General features: G+C 42.3%; 1 protein-coding gene across 3 annotated transcripts in view; it reads right to left on the bottom strand.

Annotated features, from left to right (window-relative positions):
* Positions 1-7,413: 7,413 nt before the first annotated feature.
* ELMO1 (engulfment and cell motility 1) overlaps positions 7,414-13,548 on the bottom strand; it is a 311,383-nt gene continuing 305,248 nt past the window's right edge. For all 3 annotated transcript variants that reach the window (XM_027891987.1, XM_027891995.1, XM_027891999.1), the window contains 2 exons: positions 13,237-13,314; positions 7,414-8,752 (listed from right to left, as the gene is read on the bottom strand). In XM_027891987.1, the coding sequence (XP_027747788.1) occupies positions 8,552-8,752; positions 13,237-13,314 (279 nt within the window). In that variant the 3' untranslated portion in view covers positions 7,414-8,551. The remainder of the gene's footprint in view (positions 8,753-13,236; positions 13,315-13,548) is intronic.

Genomic DNA, 13,548 nt, shown 5'->3' with positions numbered 1-13,548 from the left:
CTGCTCAGTCCCTGCAAAACTCAGCATCAAGGGTCTATCAAGCCTCATCAAAACATGAGAAGGAAGTAATTTTCTACCCTGCGCCACACCTCCTTGTCCGTCACTGTATAAACCTGTATGAAATTACACTGTGTAAAGCACTAGAAAATGACAGATGGCAATTCCGAGTTGGCAAGGGCTTGCATGGCATGGTAGACACTTGATGCCCACCCTGGAATAGACAGGACAGCTTGCAGGGTGTTTGTGCTCAGGTCGAAGTTGACCCCAGTGCTGATGCTGGCTGTGTTTAATTTCTTTGCTCTGCATATGCAAATTTATTAAATCCACAACGCTTTCTTTTTATTCCAGCCAGGGTGATCTGAACAAACATTCACCACTCACTTAACTAATAAGCTTAATTCAGGAACCCATCTTCAGAAACCTATTGCTGAGAAGCCTCCTCAATTCTGGGAATATAAAAGTGACTTGAGTTTGATTAAAATCTAACCAAACCAATGAAGGCAATTGCTACTTGCTTTCCTTCTCCCCCCCTCCCCTCCCCCTGAGACAGCTCTGACTCATGGCTGCAGCCAGTCCTGTGTATGCTACAATATTTGGGGAACTGGACTGCCATTTTCATCAAATCAGCTTATGAGAAATGTATTTAGATGAATATACTGCCAGTCATTCTGCCTGAGTTACTGATGTTGGAGTTGTTGCTGCAAGTCACTTACATGGCCAGGCAGGATGGTCTTCCTCAGGCTAGGTAGGTTTGGTGAGGAGATTCTAGGGCTGCGCTAAGACCAGAATTTCTGATCAGTCGAGGGTATCCAGACTGCTGTGGTTTGGTTCCTTTTCTGCGGAAAAAAAATGGTCCAATAAAAAGTGAAAAACTAAAAAATAATTTAAAAAATAAACCCAAACAATTAACAGTTCAAATTACAATTTTTTATGGCACTTCAAATCTTAGAACTCAAAAAGGGCCCTAAAATACTAATTCTCTTCAAAAGAACCATGACCCAGTTGGGACAGTCCAAAAGTCATCAGCAGGAAATTTCAGTTACTTGAGTTGCTCAGTTTCCCTTATTGAATCAATAATTTAGCTAAATGCACACAATTTTTGCGTGCATTAAAACTTCCTTTGGTGGCATTTTCCAACAGAACCACTGACACTTTTCCTGGCATCACACCACTGGTCCCCTTGCTTTTCTGCTGGGTGGAGCACCCACACTGGCACCACGCTGCTTCTTCCAGTGGATTCAAGGTGATGAAAACACAGTGATGCAGCTCACACATGACAACAAGGCACTTTGACAAGGCATAACAGCCTTGGTTCAAAATATCAAAAAAAATCTAAAGTAAGGCTGCTGTCCTTACTTCATCTTTGTGTCTGAGTGTGGCTGCAGGTACACATTACTTTTTGTGGTCTCATTCATGTTGCCCCAACCTCCTCTCCTCACATCCTCTCCCATCCAGCACTGCTAACCTGCCAGCCTCCATCAGCTCTGATGTCCTCTGTCCCCTCTCACTTCAGTGCCGCCCACTGGAGCATCTGACACTGCCAAGCGGTACATGTGCTGTTTCAGACTGGTTTCCTGGGAAAAGGGGTCTGGACAACTTGCACCCTTTGTGTGTGCGTGTGCATGTGTTTGTGTGCGTGCATTCACCTGCACATGGGCTGAAAAAACTTTATCAGTGCTGTAGAGGTCACCCAAAAGCCAGCCCACTGTAATGCCTCAACCTCAGTTTTCAGTGGACCTTAATCTATACTGGAAATGAGAGAACCAAGCACAACCTGTCACTGGAACAAAGGTTTATGTGACAGCCAGCTTGGCTGGGTTGTAATTTCACTATTTGGAATAAACTAAACGGTGGATAGGTGTAAGGTATCACTGTAGCCACCCTGGGCTGGGGACAGAAAGGGGGAACCTAGGGCTTTGAGAGATGTCAGAGACTGACAGAGGGTATCGTGAGTCAAGCAACATGTGCAGAGGGACCTGTGTGGGTGAAAAACAGCCGAAATAATCCTACTAGTGATCTTTAAATGTCATACTCCTGGCAGAGAAACCTTTCACATGTTTCTCTGCTCGCATCTCCAAGACTTTTCAAATGCACCAGGCTTCTGCTGCTTGGGGGGGGAGCGGGAAGCTGTGCCCTGGGAAAACCCTGTGGACGAGCCGTTTTCCTCTGGGAAAGATGCAAGCAGTCAGCAGCTTTGCACAAGGTACTGTGCCTGCATCCTCAGTGCCCTCATTTTAAGCATTTATGGAAAAGTTTTTTTTTTTTTTTTTTTTGAAGCCTGGCAGTTTCTTACATGACTTTTCCCTACTTCTTCAAAACCCACCCTGACAATACAAACTCCCTGCTAATTGGCAGGGAGTGAAGTCCAGAGGCTCAGCCGCCCACATGCACGTGGCCTGCTGGTGGGACAGCAAAGATCTCCAAGGTGCCTTCACCCCTTGGGGGAGGTAGGTGGGAAGGAGATATTAAATCTGAGGCACTGCAAGAAAAACTGAGAGGATACAGACTTATCTCATAAAAAAATGCTTCCTCTTATTAAACAAAAGACAACCAGCCTCCCTCTCCCTAACAACAACCCAGAGGAATCCCAAAACATAATCAGTTTAGGCTAAAACACCATGTTGCCTACAAGATTAAAATTAGACTCATGAGGTTTCATCAAGGGAGAATTTAACTACGGCACTCAATCAGGCTGCAAAAATCCTCTAATAACAACTGAAATAAAGTCATTCAAGACAGATCCTTAAATGTCACAGGAAAGAAAGCCTGTCCTTGGCTGCATCCCTTGGCAAACTTATGTTGGGTATCTCTTTTCCCTCTCCTCCTCTACATGCACTGATGTCTGTCTTGTGGCCATACTACAGGCAAGCATCCTGCTTGGAACACACAGCACTGGGTCACCCAGCTTTGTGGCTGTCCCATAGGTCACATCCTTTAGGAGATGGTCTATAAACAAGAGGCAAACAGGATGAGAGAGCGTTTGCATGAACCTCCCAAAATGAGAGGCTTGTTTGGCTCTTCCAAGAGAGTATAAAACCGCAACAGCTACTCTTCTCTACATGGCACCTCCAGCGAGGTGACTACAGTAAAACTGAGAAACTCTCTGTTGAAAAAACACATCAGCTCAGAAAAGTCTCCTACTTCCAACAGCAACCTCTCCACTTGGAGAAGGATGGCTAAGGAGAAGTTTCCTTTGCCCTACATGTCCCCACAAGCTAAGCATCACCAGACCAGCTCTGTTCTTCAGTGACATTCAAGGTCTCCCAGCAAGAAGTGAAAATAAAGTGTAAATAGATGTCACTAAATGAGTTTGGAACTGTGTCCAGTACTTTTTAACCTTGCCCTTGTGAGGCTGCCGCAGGACAGCACTCTCTGACTCAGCACTTTGAAATCACCTTACCATAAAAATTCATGGCTGTTCCAACATCCATTTTAAGCCTGGCCTTGCCCTAACAAACCTGTGCTTTTGACACCACTCTCCTCTCAAATTTCAGCCTGATTTCATAAAGGAAGGGTTCTTGTTTCAGTTCTTTAACCTCTGTGTTAAGTCCCAGAGATGCGTGAAGCAGGAGTGATATTGAATAATCAGATGGCATTTTGTTCAGTCTCCTGAAGTAACCAATTACTTCAGGTGATCCAATTACACATCAGACAAAAAAAGTCATTATTTGCATAGTGTCCAAGCATGTAGGGAAAACTCAGTAACTGATAAAATTCCCTTCCTGTTCACACAGGCCCGCCCTGATCTAGCTAGGTCCATGAACACCCATCTAAATTTAGGTGCATGTTTATCAAAGTGAAATCAAGCACCCTCTGCTGCATGGGTAAGTGCTTTGTTAATCAGGGAGTTTGTGTAAGCCATGTGGATGTTTAATATTCAAACATAATTATCATCTAGGGAGGAAAGGAGCACTGAGCAAGTCTCATCCTGATTTAGTAAGCTCTGGGGAAAGCAATGACAGCTCAACCAGCGGTGTAACAAAAAGTCTGTCCTATGAATGTCTTCCAGAGTTTTCAGGCATTTTAAATTTACCTCCTTGATGGTGCTGTAAGGAGAAGGGTTCTTTTTTTAGTTCAGATGCCTAGTATTCCAGATAGCTAATATATCCCCAGGTCAGTAAGGATTGGATTTATTAGGGGTTTTTTAACTCTCAAGAAGAATGGAACAAGAAGGGGATAAAATCTCACATTAATCTGATTATGCTCCTTAGATTAATGACTTTCATATGACAGTGAAGCTAATGCCATTTACTTGTCAGTGCAGTAGCAACAAAACAGAGAAGGTGAGGGGGAGGATATGGCAGTACAAGAGTGTCCTCCTGCTCCCAACATCTTCCATTGCTGGTTATTGCTCAGGATTAACAGCTTGCACCACTGTAGAGCTGGACACATCAGAGCCACCTCTAATCACTGCAGTACAATGGAATGACAAACAACCAAAGAGAAGATGCTTACAGGGGTATTTTATGCCCATGCCCCTCTCTCCATCTTCCCCTGCCAGGAGGGGTTTCTTTTCTTCTTTCATCCCTCCTTCTTTTGAGAGCTGGCCAGAGCCTGTGTGATTGCAGCTGGTGGGCTACAGGGTTGCTGAGGGGGACACGTGACATGCCTGCATTAACAGGGCCAACTGATGGGAGAGAAACATCAATGAGAAGCACCCTGGGCAAGAAAAATGCAGCTCTGGGTAGGACACGGAAACACAAGAGGATTTCACAAGTAAAGTAATCAGAGTCTTGCACAGTCAGTTTTGCAAGACAAGAGAGAGTCAGCACCTACCTGCCACTTTGCATGAGAAGGTTATTTTTCCATGCATGCTTTAAGGTTTAATAAAAGAGTTCTCCATACTGAAAAAGGAATGGTTTCTGAAAAGAAGAAATGAAAGCCCTGCTTCTCTGACACATAGCTTGCTTTGTGCAGGATTACTTAGCATTGCTGTTCTTCTCCTTGTCCCTACAAGCAGAGTAAGCAGTTGACTTAAGAAGATACATATTTTTCTTGATTCGAGTTTTCTGGTAAAAGAATATATTAACTTTCAAAAGCAAAGTCATTTCCAAAATAGTAGCTAAAATTAGACTGATTTTTTTTTTTTTGTTCTCTCTCCCCTTTATGGCTTTTACAAGCAATTACCCTCTTAATGTTTTGAAATTCTACAAGAAACTTCAATAGCAATTCTTTTTCCTGCTGCAGCTCTTTGAATGTGAAGACTTAAAAGCTTTACTGGAACACAACAGCGTGAGCAAATGAATTTGCCATTTTCATTCTCAATTTATTTTTTTTTGTTAAGAATGGGAAGCAGTGGGATATTTGTTCATAATTTAACTTTTTTTTTTTTTTTTTTTTTAATTTTGTAATGACGGAGTGAGCCTGTATGACAGCTCTAGAAACTGAAGGCAGGATTCTTCTCTGCACCACGGCCCTTCAAGTTGCTGTGGGAGTGCTTCTAAAATAGCTGCAAGGGCTATTATGCCAACGCATCTCTCGAGCCTCTTCTTTCTTACGGCAGGGTGGGACACGTAGGTGGATACAAATTTAGCATGTCTGCTCATGTGACCATCCCACACGATGCATAACCCATACAAAGAGCCAGGACGTGGGGAGTTGGGGATCCTGCAAAGTAGGGCTGCAGGAAGCAGTGAGATAGAGCCATGCATCAGCACCATGGTATCCATCCGGCCCCAGACCTGGATTGCCCCCAGACAGGCTGCATCCACCCAGGGCAGGACAGGGGCTGATGGGCTGTGTCACCTGCTGTGTAAGGAGAGAGCCAGCTTCCAGCCACTTGTGCTCAAGAGCCCCATGCTGCCTGAGGGGTGTTGATGAGTCTCAGTGTAATGTGGATGGGCACGAGGTGTTGATAAAAACAGAGGGCAGGGTTGCCAGCTCTTCTCCCACCACCTCCCCTGGACTCCTAGGGTGGAATTAGGTGCACTCACCTTAGTGGAGGAGGTAAGTCTAACCTTTCTCTCCTGCTCAAGTTGTCCCCTGGAGGAGAGTTTTTGTTTGCTCCTTTCTCACTGTCATGCAGATGCCTGCTTGCTAAAACCACAGCACTGGATTGCCACTGGGCCACTGTTTGGCTCTCAGCACTTAGGAGTAAAAGGTGTTTCTTTTGCTAACAAAGCAATACCCATCTGAAGCACCAACTCTGAAATTTGCAAGTAAGAAGCAAAGGTCATGCACAGGTAAGCCATCCAGCTGGATCAGAGAAACTAATAAAACAACTCAAGCTCTCTGTTCTGCTTCAAGTTTGTCTGCAGGAAGATAAGAGGCAGCATTAGTATCTCATAAAGAAATGTGTTTCTATCTCCACCTCTCACCCCCAGCACCCCTTTGAAATCCGCCGTGGCAAGCAGTGCCTTTGCTTCTGCTATGTCCTGACCATGACTACTTTTGCAATAGTCTGACAAGGCTCTGCAGAATAAACCATCTCAAATTCCCACATGTTATGTAGCACATCTCTGTTCTCATTAAGACCGAATCTTCTCTTGGCCACGGTCTACCGTAACTTCTCCCTGCAGCATTTAACTCAGTCTGTTTTAACTTACTTTACCATCCGTTCCCACCTAAACCAAGTTATATCTTCTGCTAGATTATGGCATTCATAAAATATGCAAGCACCAGCTTCAAGAAGGCACTTCCTTGGGACCTTCATGCTTGAATTCATACAATGTTCCCATTATCTTCCATTTCTTTGCACTGCAGGACATAATTTCTCTCCTCAACTGGTGTGAGGTCGGTCAAGACGTTTGCCCCAGAGCCATCTGGATGGAGCAAAGGTCACCTCAGTTGAGGTCTTCTCTGACTGTCAGAATGGGAACAACCATCTGGGCTTCTCACTAGCACAAGCTCTGATAAAACCCCCTTCACAGTCTTTTTAGCTGGATCCAAGCAGAAAAGGAACTTGCACAGATAAACATCTGTCTTCAGCAAATGCAGTCAGAAGGAAAGGGCTGGTGGGTCCCCCTAGATCTAGACCCAGCACTTTCGAGTGAGACATATTGAACTTAGTGAAACACCTAGAAAAACACAAGGATGAAGGCAATCCATCCTGCAAAGCTCAAATGTTCCTCATACAAATATGCTGCAGCCATAAATGCTCTCAATGGAGGAAATGGAAATATAGGAAGACAGTTGTTCCAGCAAACACAGGAAAGGCAGCAGCCTTGAATTGACCGTGAGCACATGAGTATGCTGAGATTTTTTTATTTCACAAGGGTCCTTCTCACAGGAAGGCTCATGTAACCATGGCAATGGAGATCTCTGGATGCACCTCATCCTTATCACCACAAACGAACAAGTTAAATCAGATGCATACAAGAAAGGTTCCACTTTTCCCTCTCCTCTTTGTACCAAACACTTCAGAATTGATAGGAACTATAAAGAATAAAAGACAACTTCAGAAGAAAAACAAAGTTCCAAGAATCATCACAACTCAGGTTTTTATTCAACAGTGAATTTGAAGGGAAATATTTTTTCTCTTCAGGGCAAATGTTCCAAATGGAAATTAAGTAAAAATATTGTTCCCCAAAAGTATGCACAATGAAATTAGTTTTCATTAAATATATTTGTTTGGCAAAATAAAAAAAAAATTAGAACCCGTACAAAAAAAATCCCTTGCAATTTTCTAACACTGTAGCAATGACAACAATGTAAACCTGGATGTTTGCCAGCTGTAATTAATTTGTGAAAATTACTGTTGAACTTTGGACCAAGAAAATAAAAATCACTTCAAATAGCAACAAGCCAATTTTAGAGGCAACTGAGGCTTAGGGAATGCTACAGGGATGGGACGCACTAGTGGCTTCACACACTGTTTTGTGAGAGTGATCTGCTAGTGTGGGGCTATTGTGAGAGCTGGGAGGAAAAGAAGTTAAAAGCTCTTGCAGCATTGCAGCGTATGGTACAGCAAAAACCTGCAGACTTTCTGTTCTGGGAGCCGATCACAGCTGGGTGAAGGCTGGTGGCAAGAGCTGAGATGACGGTGAAAAGGATAATGACAGTGACGAATGGTGCAAGCACTGGGAAGCAGTTAATGAATTTCATCATTGCACTGGATTCAGTTGTGAGCAGACTCTTGTGAGTGTCTGGGGGAATCTTCTGCTTACAGTAGCTGCTTCTGCTCCCTAAACCCCTCCTCCTTCCAGTTAAAACCTCTGCCCTGCCACATGGGTTTCACAGGCATGCAGTTTGGTAATAACGTCCTTCAGTTAAGAATGTTTATTCCAGTATTAAAAATGTAAAAAAAGTCCTTGGGAGGGTGCTTCTTAGTGGCAGTCTTTGCCTTAAGCAAGGCCGGTAGCCCGCAATTACAAGGTAATTAAAGCAGTGTGGATTCGGATGAGCAATGGGGAAGATGGGAATGAGGAAGGAAGGGATGCAGGGAACAGGAAGGAATGCAGGTGTTTCTACATCCCTCCCCAAAGCCAAAATCCAAGGTGCAGAAGTGGGTTTCTTTTTTCCTCACTCTCTTCTTTTTTTTTTTTTTTTTTTTTTTTAATATCTCTCCAGTTATAATATATTTCCAGTTTCAAAGCAAGTTTCAGTGACTGCCTCAGTTACAGTCATAAACAAAGTCGTAGTTGCTGGGCTCCTTCGGGATAGGTGGGGGAGCATCTGGGATCTGTATATTTTCCAAGTCAAGGAGGCGTAGCTTTATCTCCATGCTGAGCAGCGTGTCTAAGTCGTTCCGCGTTAGATCACTCAACATATCCTTCCCAAGGAGGGCGTTCAAACCGTCAGTCCACACACAATACTGCACAGGAAAAGGATAAAAACTATCATTAATAGACTTTTCATACACAAACTGCTTGTCTGGCCTGGTCCTCTACAGGTATTGCTCCCACAGGGACTTACAAAGAGACCTAAAATTAGGTTGATGCATTTTATTAGCTCATATAATGAAGAGGGCATGTTTCACTGAGCTGGTCAGAAAATGGAAAAACAATTCCCTAAAAATGGGAAGAAATGACAGTATTTAGTTGTTTGCCAATTTTCTATCTCCTCCAAACTTCCTGTTGAATATTCTTCAGCAGTTATAGGAGTTATATATAACTTAGGACAATGAACCTCTGGATAAATCTCCTTTACTCATCTCATTTTCTTTCCCCAGTACCTATCAAAAAAGCCTGATTATCTTAACACTAACTAACTTTTAATTCCATGACAGTTAATTTAGGTGAGCTGAATCTGAACCCCAAATCCTTCTTGACTGTGTATGAAATCCTATACTATCTAGTTTTATTGCGGTTTGCTTTCCTATACATTAAGTGGTATCAGTTGACCTGCACAAAGATAGTCTCACATATCTATGCCTACTTTACCCCTGTTTTACATGAAATAACATATTGTGAAAACAAGCCAGATAATGCTATATCCTTCATTAAAATTAAATGTCAAGCTGCTTGGGTGTAATACTAAGTGCTGCAAATGCTGAACTGGCCTTTGAAACCTTTTCCTTACTGTTAGCTTTTTCCTAATAGAAGATGCCATCTTTCCCAACAGCTGACAGCTTGTGATAAACGTGGGCTGAACAATCATTTTAAATCAGCAACAAACCCAAGGGAGATCGGTGATCTAGAGTCAACTTCTATTGAATAAGTCACTTTCATTTATTACTACAAGCCATTTATTCGACGATGAACAGAAGGACTCAAATGCTGTCATCTAAAAATGAAGATTTCAATCATGAACTTGTGTCCTAGTTTGCAGGAGAAAAATTAAATCCACTGTAACCACATTTTTATCTTACAAATACTTCTGGTGGATTTTAAATTTAGCTGACCATTTGCTACATGATACCGCCAAGTTTAAATATAGCCATGCTTGACTTCATCCCACAGCGGAAATGAGGATTATTTTTAAGGAAGAGAGAGAAACCCCCCTATTGGGGTATGTCTTCATCCAAAATAAGGGCATGTTTTAAAAATAGGATGGGTTAACACACTTCAGCATCCAAAGTGAAATCCGACCCATTTAAATCAGTGACAAAACAGTAGCAGAGCGAGGATTTCACCCAGAGTGTTGGCAAGTAAAGCTGCAGCTTTAACATGAGATCAGCTATATAGAAGAGACTTTGGAGTTCAGGCCGTCCTGCTAACAAGTACTAAATAAACAACTTAGCCTGCCAATTCCAGGCTGTCAAAGTGTGCCACTGAAGAGTTTTAAAGCATGCAATTTTTGTGGAGTGTATGTAGAACATCAGGAAAAGAAAGAAGCTATCCTAGAAATGTGGTTATTTTTGAACAGACTATAATCTTTTATGATGGACTTGAAATCTTTCTTTGGGAGAGTTTTCCCCAGATTCATTATGAGGAAAGGAACAGAAAAGCAAAAGGCTCTGCTCAGGTTACAGAAGCGCAGAGCATCCATTCAACAGATGCAGCCCCCGACATAAACCGTCCATCACCTGCTCAGCGAGGACGGCCAGTGCTTTCTCTGGGGAGAAGTCCCAGAGGACTGGAAAGCAGAACTGCATGCAGTTCTCTCCTCTTCCAGATATAACTCATTCAGGGCCCACAGAAACCAAATTCTGGCCACAATTCAGATTAGCGCAACGGCCTGGAAAAGGGGCTTCCTCTCTAATCTCTGTATTGGCAAGTGCATCTAATTAAACTCCTGCACATTTTAAGCAGAGAGACATCCTAATGAGATGGTGGAAAAACAGAGGCATTCATTCAGAATCTTTTTTCTTTTTAATATGCAAAAGAGACTAAGAGCCACTGAAAAATTAATTTACTAGAGATTCATTTTCATAAAACTCCAATGAAACCTAATTATGGTCTCCCTCATCAGTTTCTCTGTCAAAAATCAAGGATAAGATTAATCCACCTTTTGCTATGTAGTTGAAACCAGTTATTAAGTATTTAAATGAAAAACAAATACAATGGAATGATCTCACAGTAATGAATCCTTTGGCTACCAGTAATCTCCAACAGATGGCTAAGGGAATTGCCAATCTTAAGTGGGCAAGAATGAGATCCAAATCTCAACAATCCTGGTTCAGTAATGAGATTTTATTAAAGAATTGCCTTGGGAGTCAAGAGAGTGGAACTAGAAAGGTTGTGCAGGCTTCATCCATCTGGATGCAGCCCCAAGCAACCTGGTCTGAGCTCATCGCTGACCTGCTTTGAGCAGGAGGTCAGACTGGGGACAGCTCCAAGGTCCCTTACAACCAGAATTGTCCTATGATCCTAGCTCAGTTTTTATTTTTAGGACACACTCAGTTCCCACCTTCCAACCTCACTCTACAGTCACGAGTACTGCAGAAATACTTAAAAACACCCTTCAAGTCTGACCTGACATTGCCATGTACGAACATCATTCCTGAAAGCTTTCCAAATCTTGAGATGCCACCAACAAATCTCCAGGTTGGCAGTGCTGCTAAATTAGCACTTCTATTGAGAGGCACCCCAGCTACTTTGGTGAAGAGTCACGGGCTTCACAACACGCCACTTTACCTTTCCTTGTGGGTGCTTCCTCTGAACACGTGTATTTTCTACTTTAATCACAACTCACTCTTCTGCAGGCCATGGAAAAGTACAGAGGAAGTGAGATGTGCTTTTAAAAACTTTCATTTGGGAACTGTCAAGCGGCAGCAGAGACAGCTGCCTCTGGCCATTTTTTTGAACATAATAATTTTATTTTGAAGAAGCTGCACAAGATCAGAAAGAGAAATAAAGATGATAGGTGTTTTAACACAATCATGAGCAATTGGGTTAGTGCATCTCACTGCTGCTGCCCGTCAGTGAGGTGCCTTAGCAGGTTTTGAACATTCAGACCATTAAAATCCACTTGTAGCTATAGACTATATTTCAGATACAGTGATTGAAAAAACTTTTGCTTTTCATGACCATTTGCTGAAACAGTCTAAAATTCGGTTTGTGGAGAATTTATATCAGAGATCATCGATTTCTGATATGTTCAGTTCAGAGGATGAAGACAATTATGCTTTGCTTGGAACTACAGCTCTAGTGGCACATTGTGCCTGGGATCCTATTGCTGCTTTCCCTTACAGGAAAATTGATGAGCAACTACTTCTCCGGAATGAACATACTTGAAAATGATACTCAAATATTAATCCATAGAAAAACCCAAATGAGCATAACTTTACTTTCTCTCCTAAAATTAACATTTATTTGAAGGTTTCAGTTCAGAACGGAAAATGTTGAAGCAGCATAACTAAATACACTTCACTTGTAAAACAATTTCATGCACTTTTTTAACACTACAGTATAATGCAGTTTAATGCAATCTTCTCTAGCAACAGTGTTCTGAATTGAGACCAAATACGATCACACAAAATAAGTTTGCAAATGTAACACCAACTCTTCTTGCTTTAGAAATAAGAAGGATTTTTTTTTTTAATATAGTGCATTCTGCTAAACCTTTACTTGAAAGTTCTTTGAGAGAAACACATCCAATGCTTCCATACAATTAGGCAAATTAATCCCATCACCTCCTGAAAGGCAGTGATGTTGTCTGTTTCCTTGTGTTGTTTAGTAAGAGAAGGGAGCAGGGAAGGGGTTGTCATTCATCCTTGCTATTGGTATTTACACTGTCTTTATACAAATGAAAGCCACTGCAAAACACTTCCCTGTGGAGATGGAAGAAAGAGGGCCTGCTGTGACCACCTGTCATGAATGGTCTTAAGCAATGTGACGCTGAGAATAAGGGGATATGCCATTCTGGAGAGCACAAATCTTTGGTTGAAATTAAGACCCAGTGATGGTATAACCACCCTTGATTATGCTGGTATTGTCAAAATGACCTGAGGCTGGCAGTGATTCTTTCAAAGCTTGGCTGTACAAATCCCCAGTGTTGAAGTAAAGTTCACTAAAGTGAACACACAGAAACGTTCTCCAGTGTCTACTAAAGTAGAGCAGACCAAAAGAAATCTATAACATCAGGAAATGGTGAGCAAGGTCTGTGGAACTGCAAGGTCTGCCTGAGCTCTCTCACTTCTCTTTCTTATGGCTCATATTTCAGGAGGGCTTAGAAATCCTGATCTTTAATACAAATCATGTTTCTTCTGTGGCTCAGATATGCAAGAAAATTGCAGAAGGTCTTGTTCCTATACTAATTCCTTGGCTTTCCCTTTGTTTTGAGACATGACACTGATTTAGATGGACCTGTACTCTGGGCCAAGATGCCCATTCTTATGTTCTTACAAAGCTGTCTCTTGCCTTAAAGCAACTCATATGGCTTCAAAGAAATTTCTGTACTCTGAACTTGACTTACCTCATGCTTGTCTGGAGCAATGAAATTCAACTGGCCACTTGAGTCATACAATATAGAGAAAGCAAGCTCTAGCACCTCCTGGAACAATACAAAGAAATGCATATTAATGCTGCATGAGAGAGGTATTCACACATTCATGTTTCTCTTTCTTTCCTATCCCTTATTCCCCAAAACAAGTTGAAAAATAAGTTATGGTACTCTCCTGTCTGGGCAAAGCTGAGCAGTACCAAACCACTGCCAGAGACTGGCACAGCAGGAACTCAACCTCAGATGTTTAAGTCAAAATAAACTCACCCACCTCAGTACTGACTG

The sequence above is a fragment of the Empidonax traillii genome, unplaced genomic scaffold (genome assembly GCF_003031625.1).
Source record: "Empidonax traillii isolate 1590-97213 ecotype Southwest subspecies unplaced genomic scaffold, ASM303162v1 scaffold14:size4059594, whole genome shotgun sequence".
NCBI classification, from domain to species: Eukaryota; Metazoa; Chordata; class Aves; order Passeriformes; family Tyrannidae; genus Empidonax; species Empidonax traillii.
This window is presented reverse-complemented; position numbering and strand designations above follow the sequence as displayed.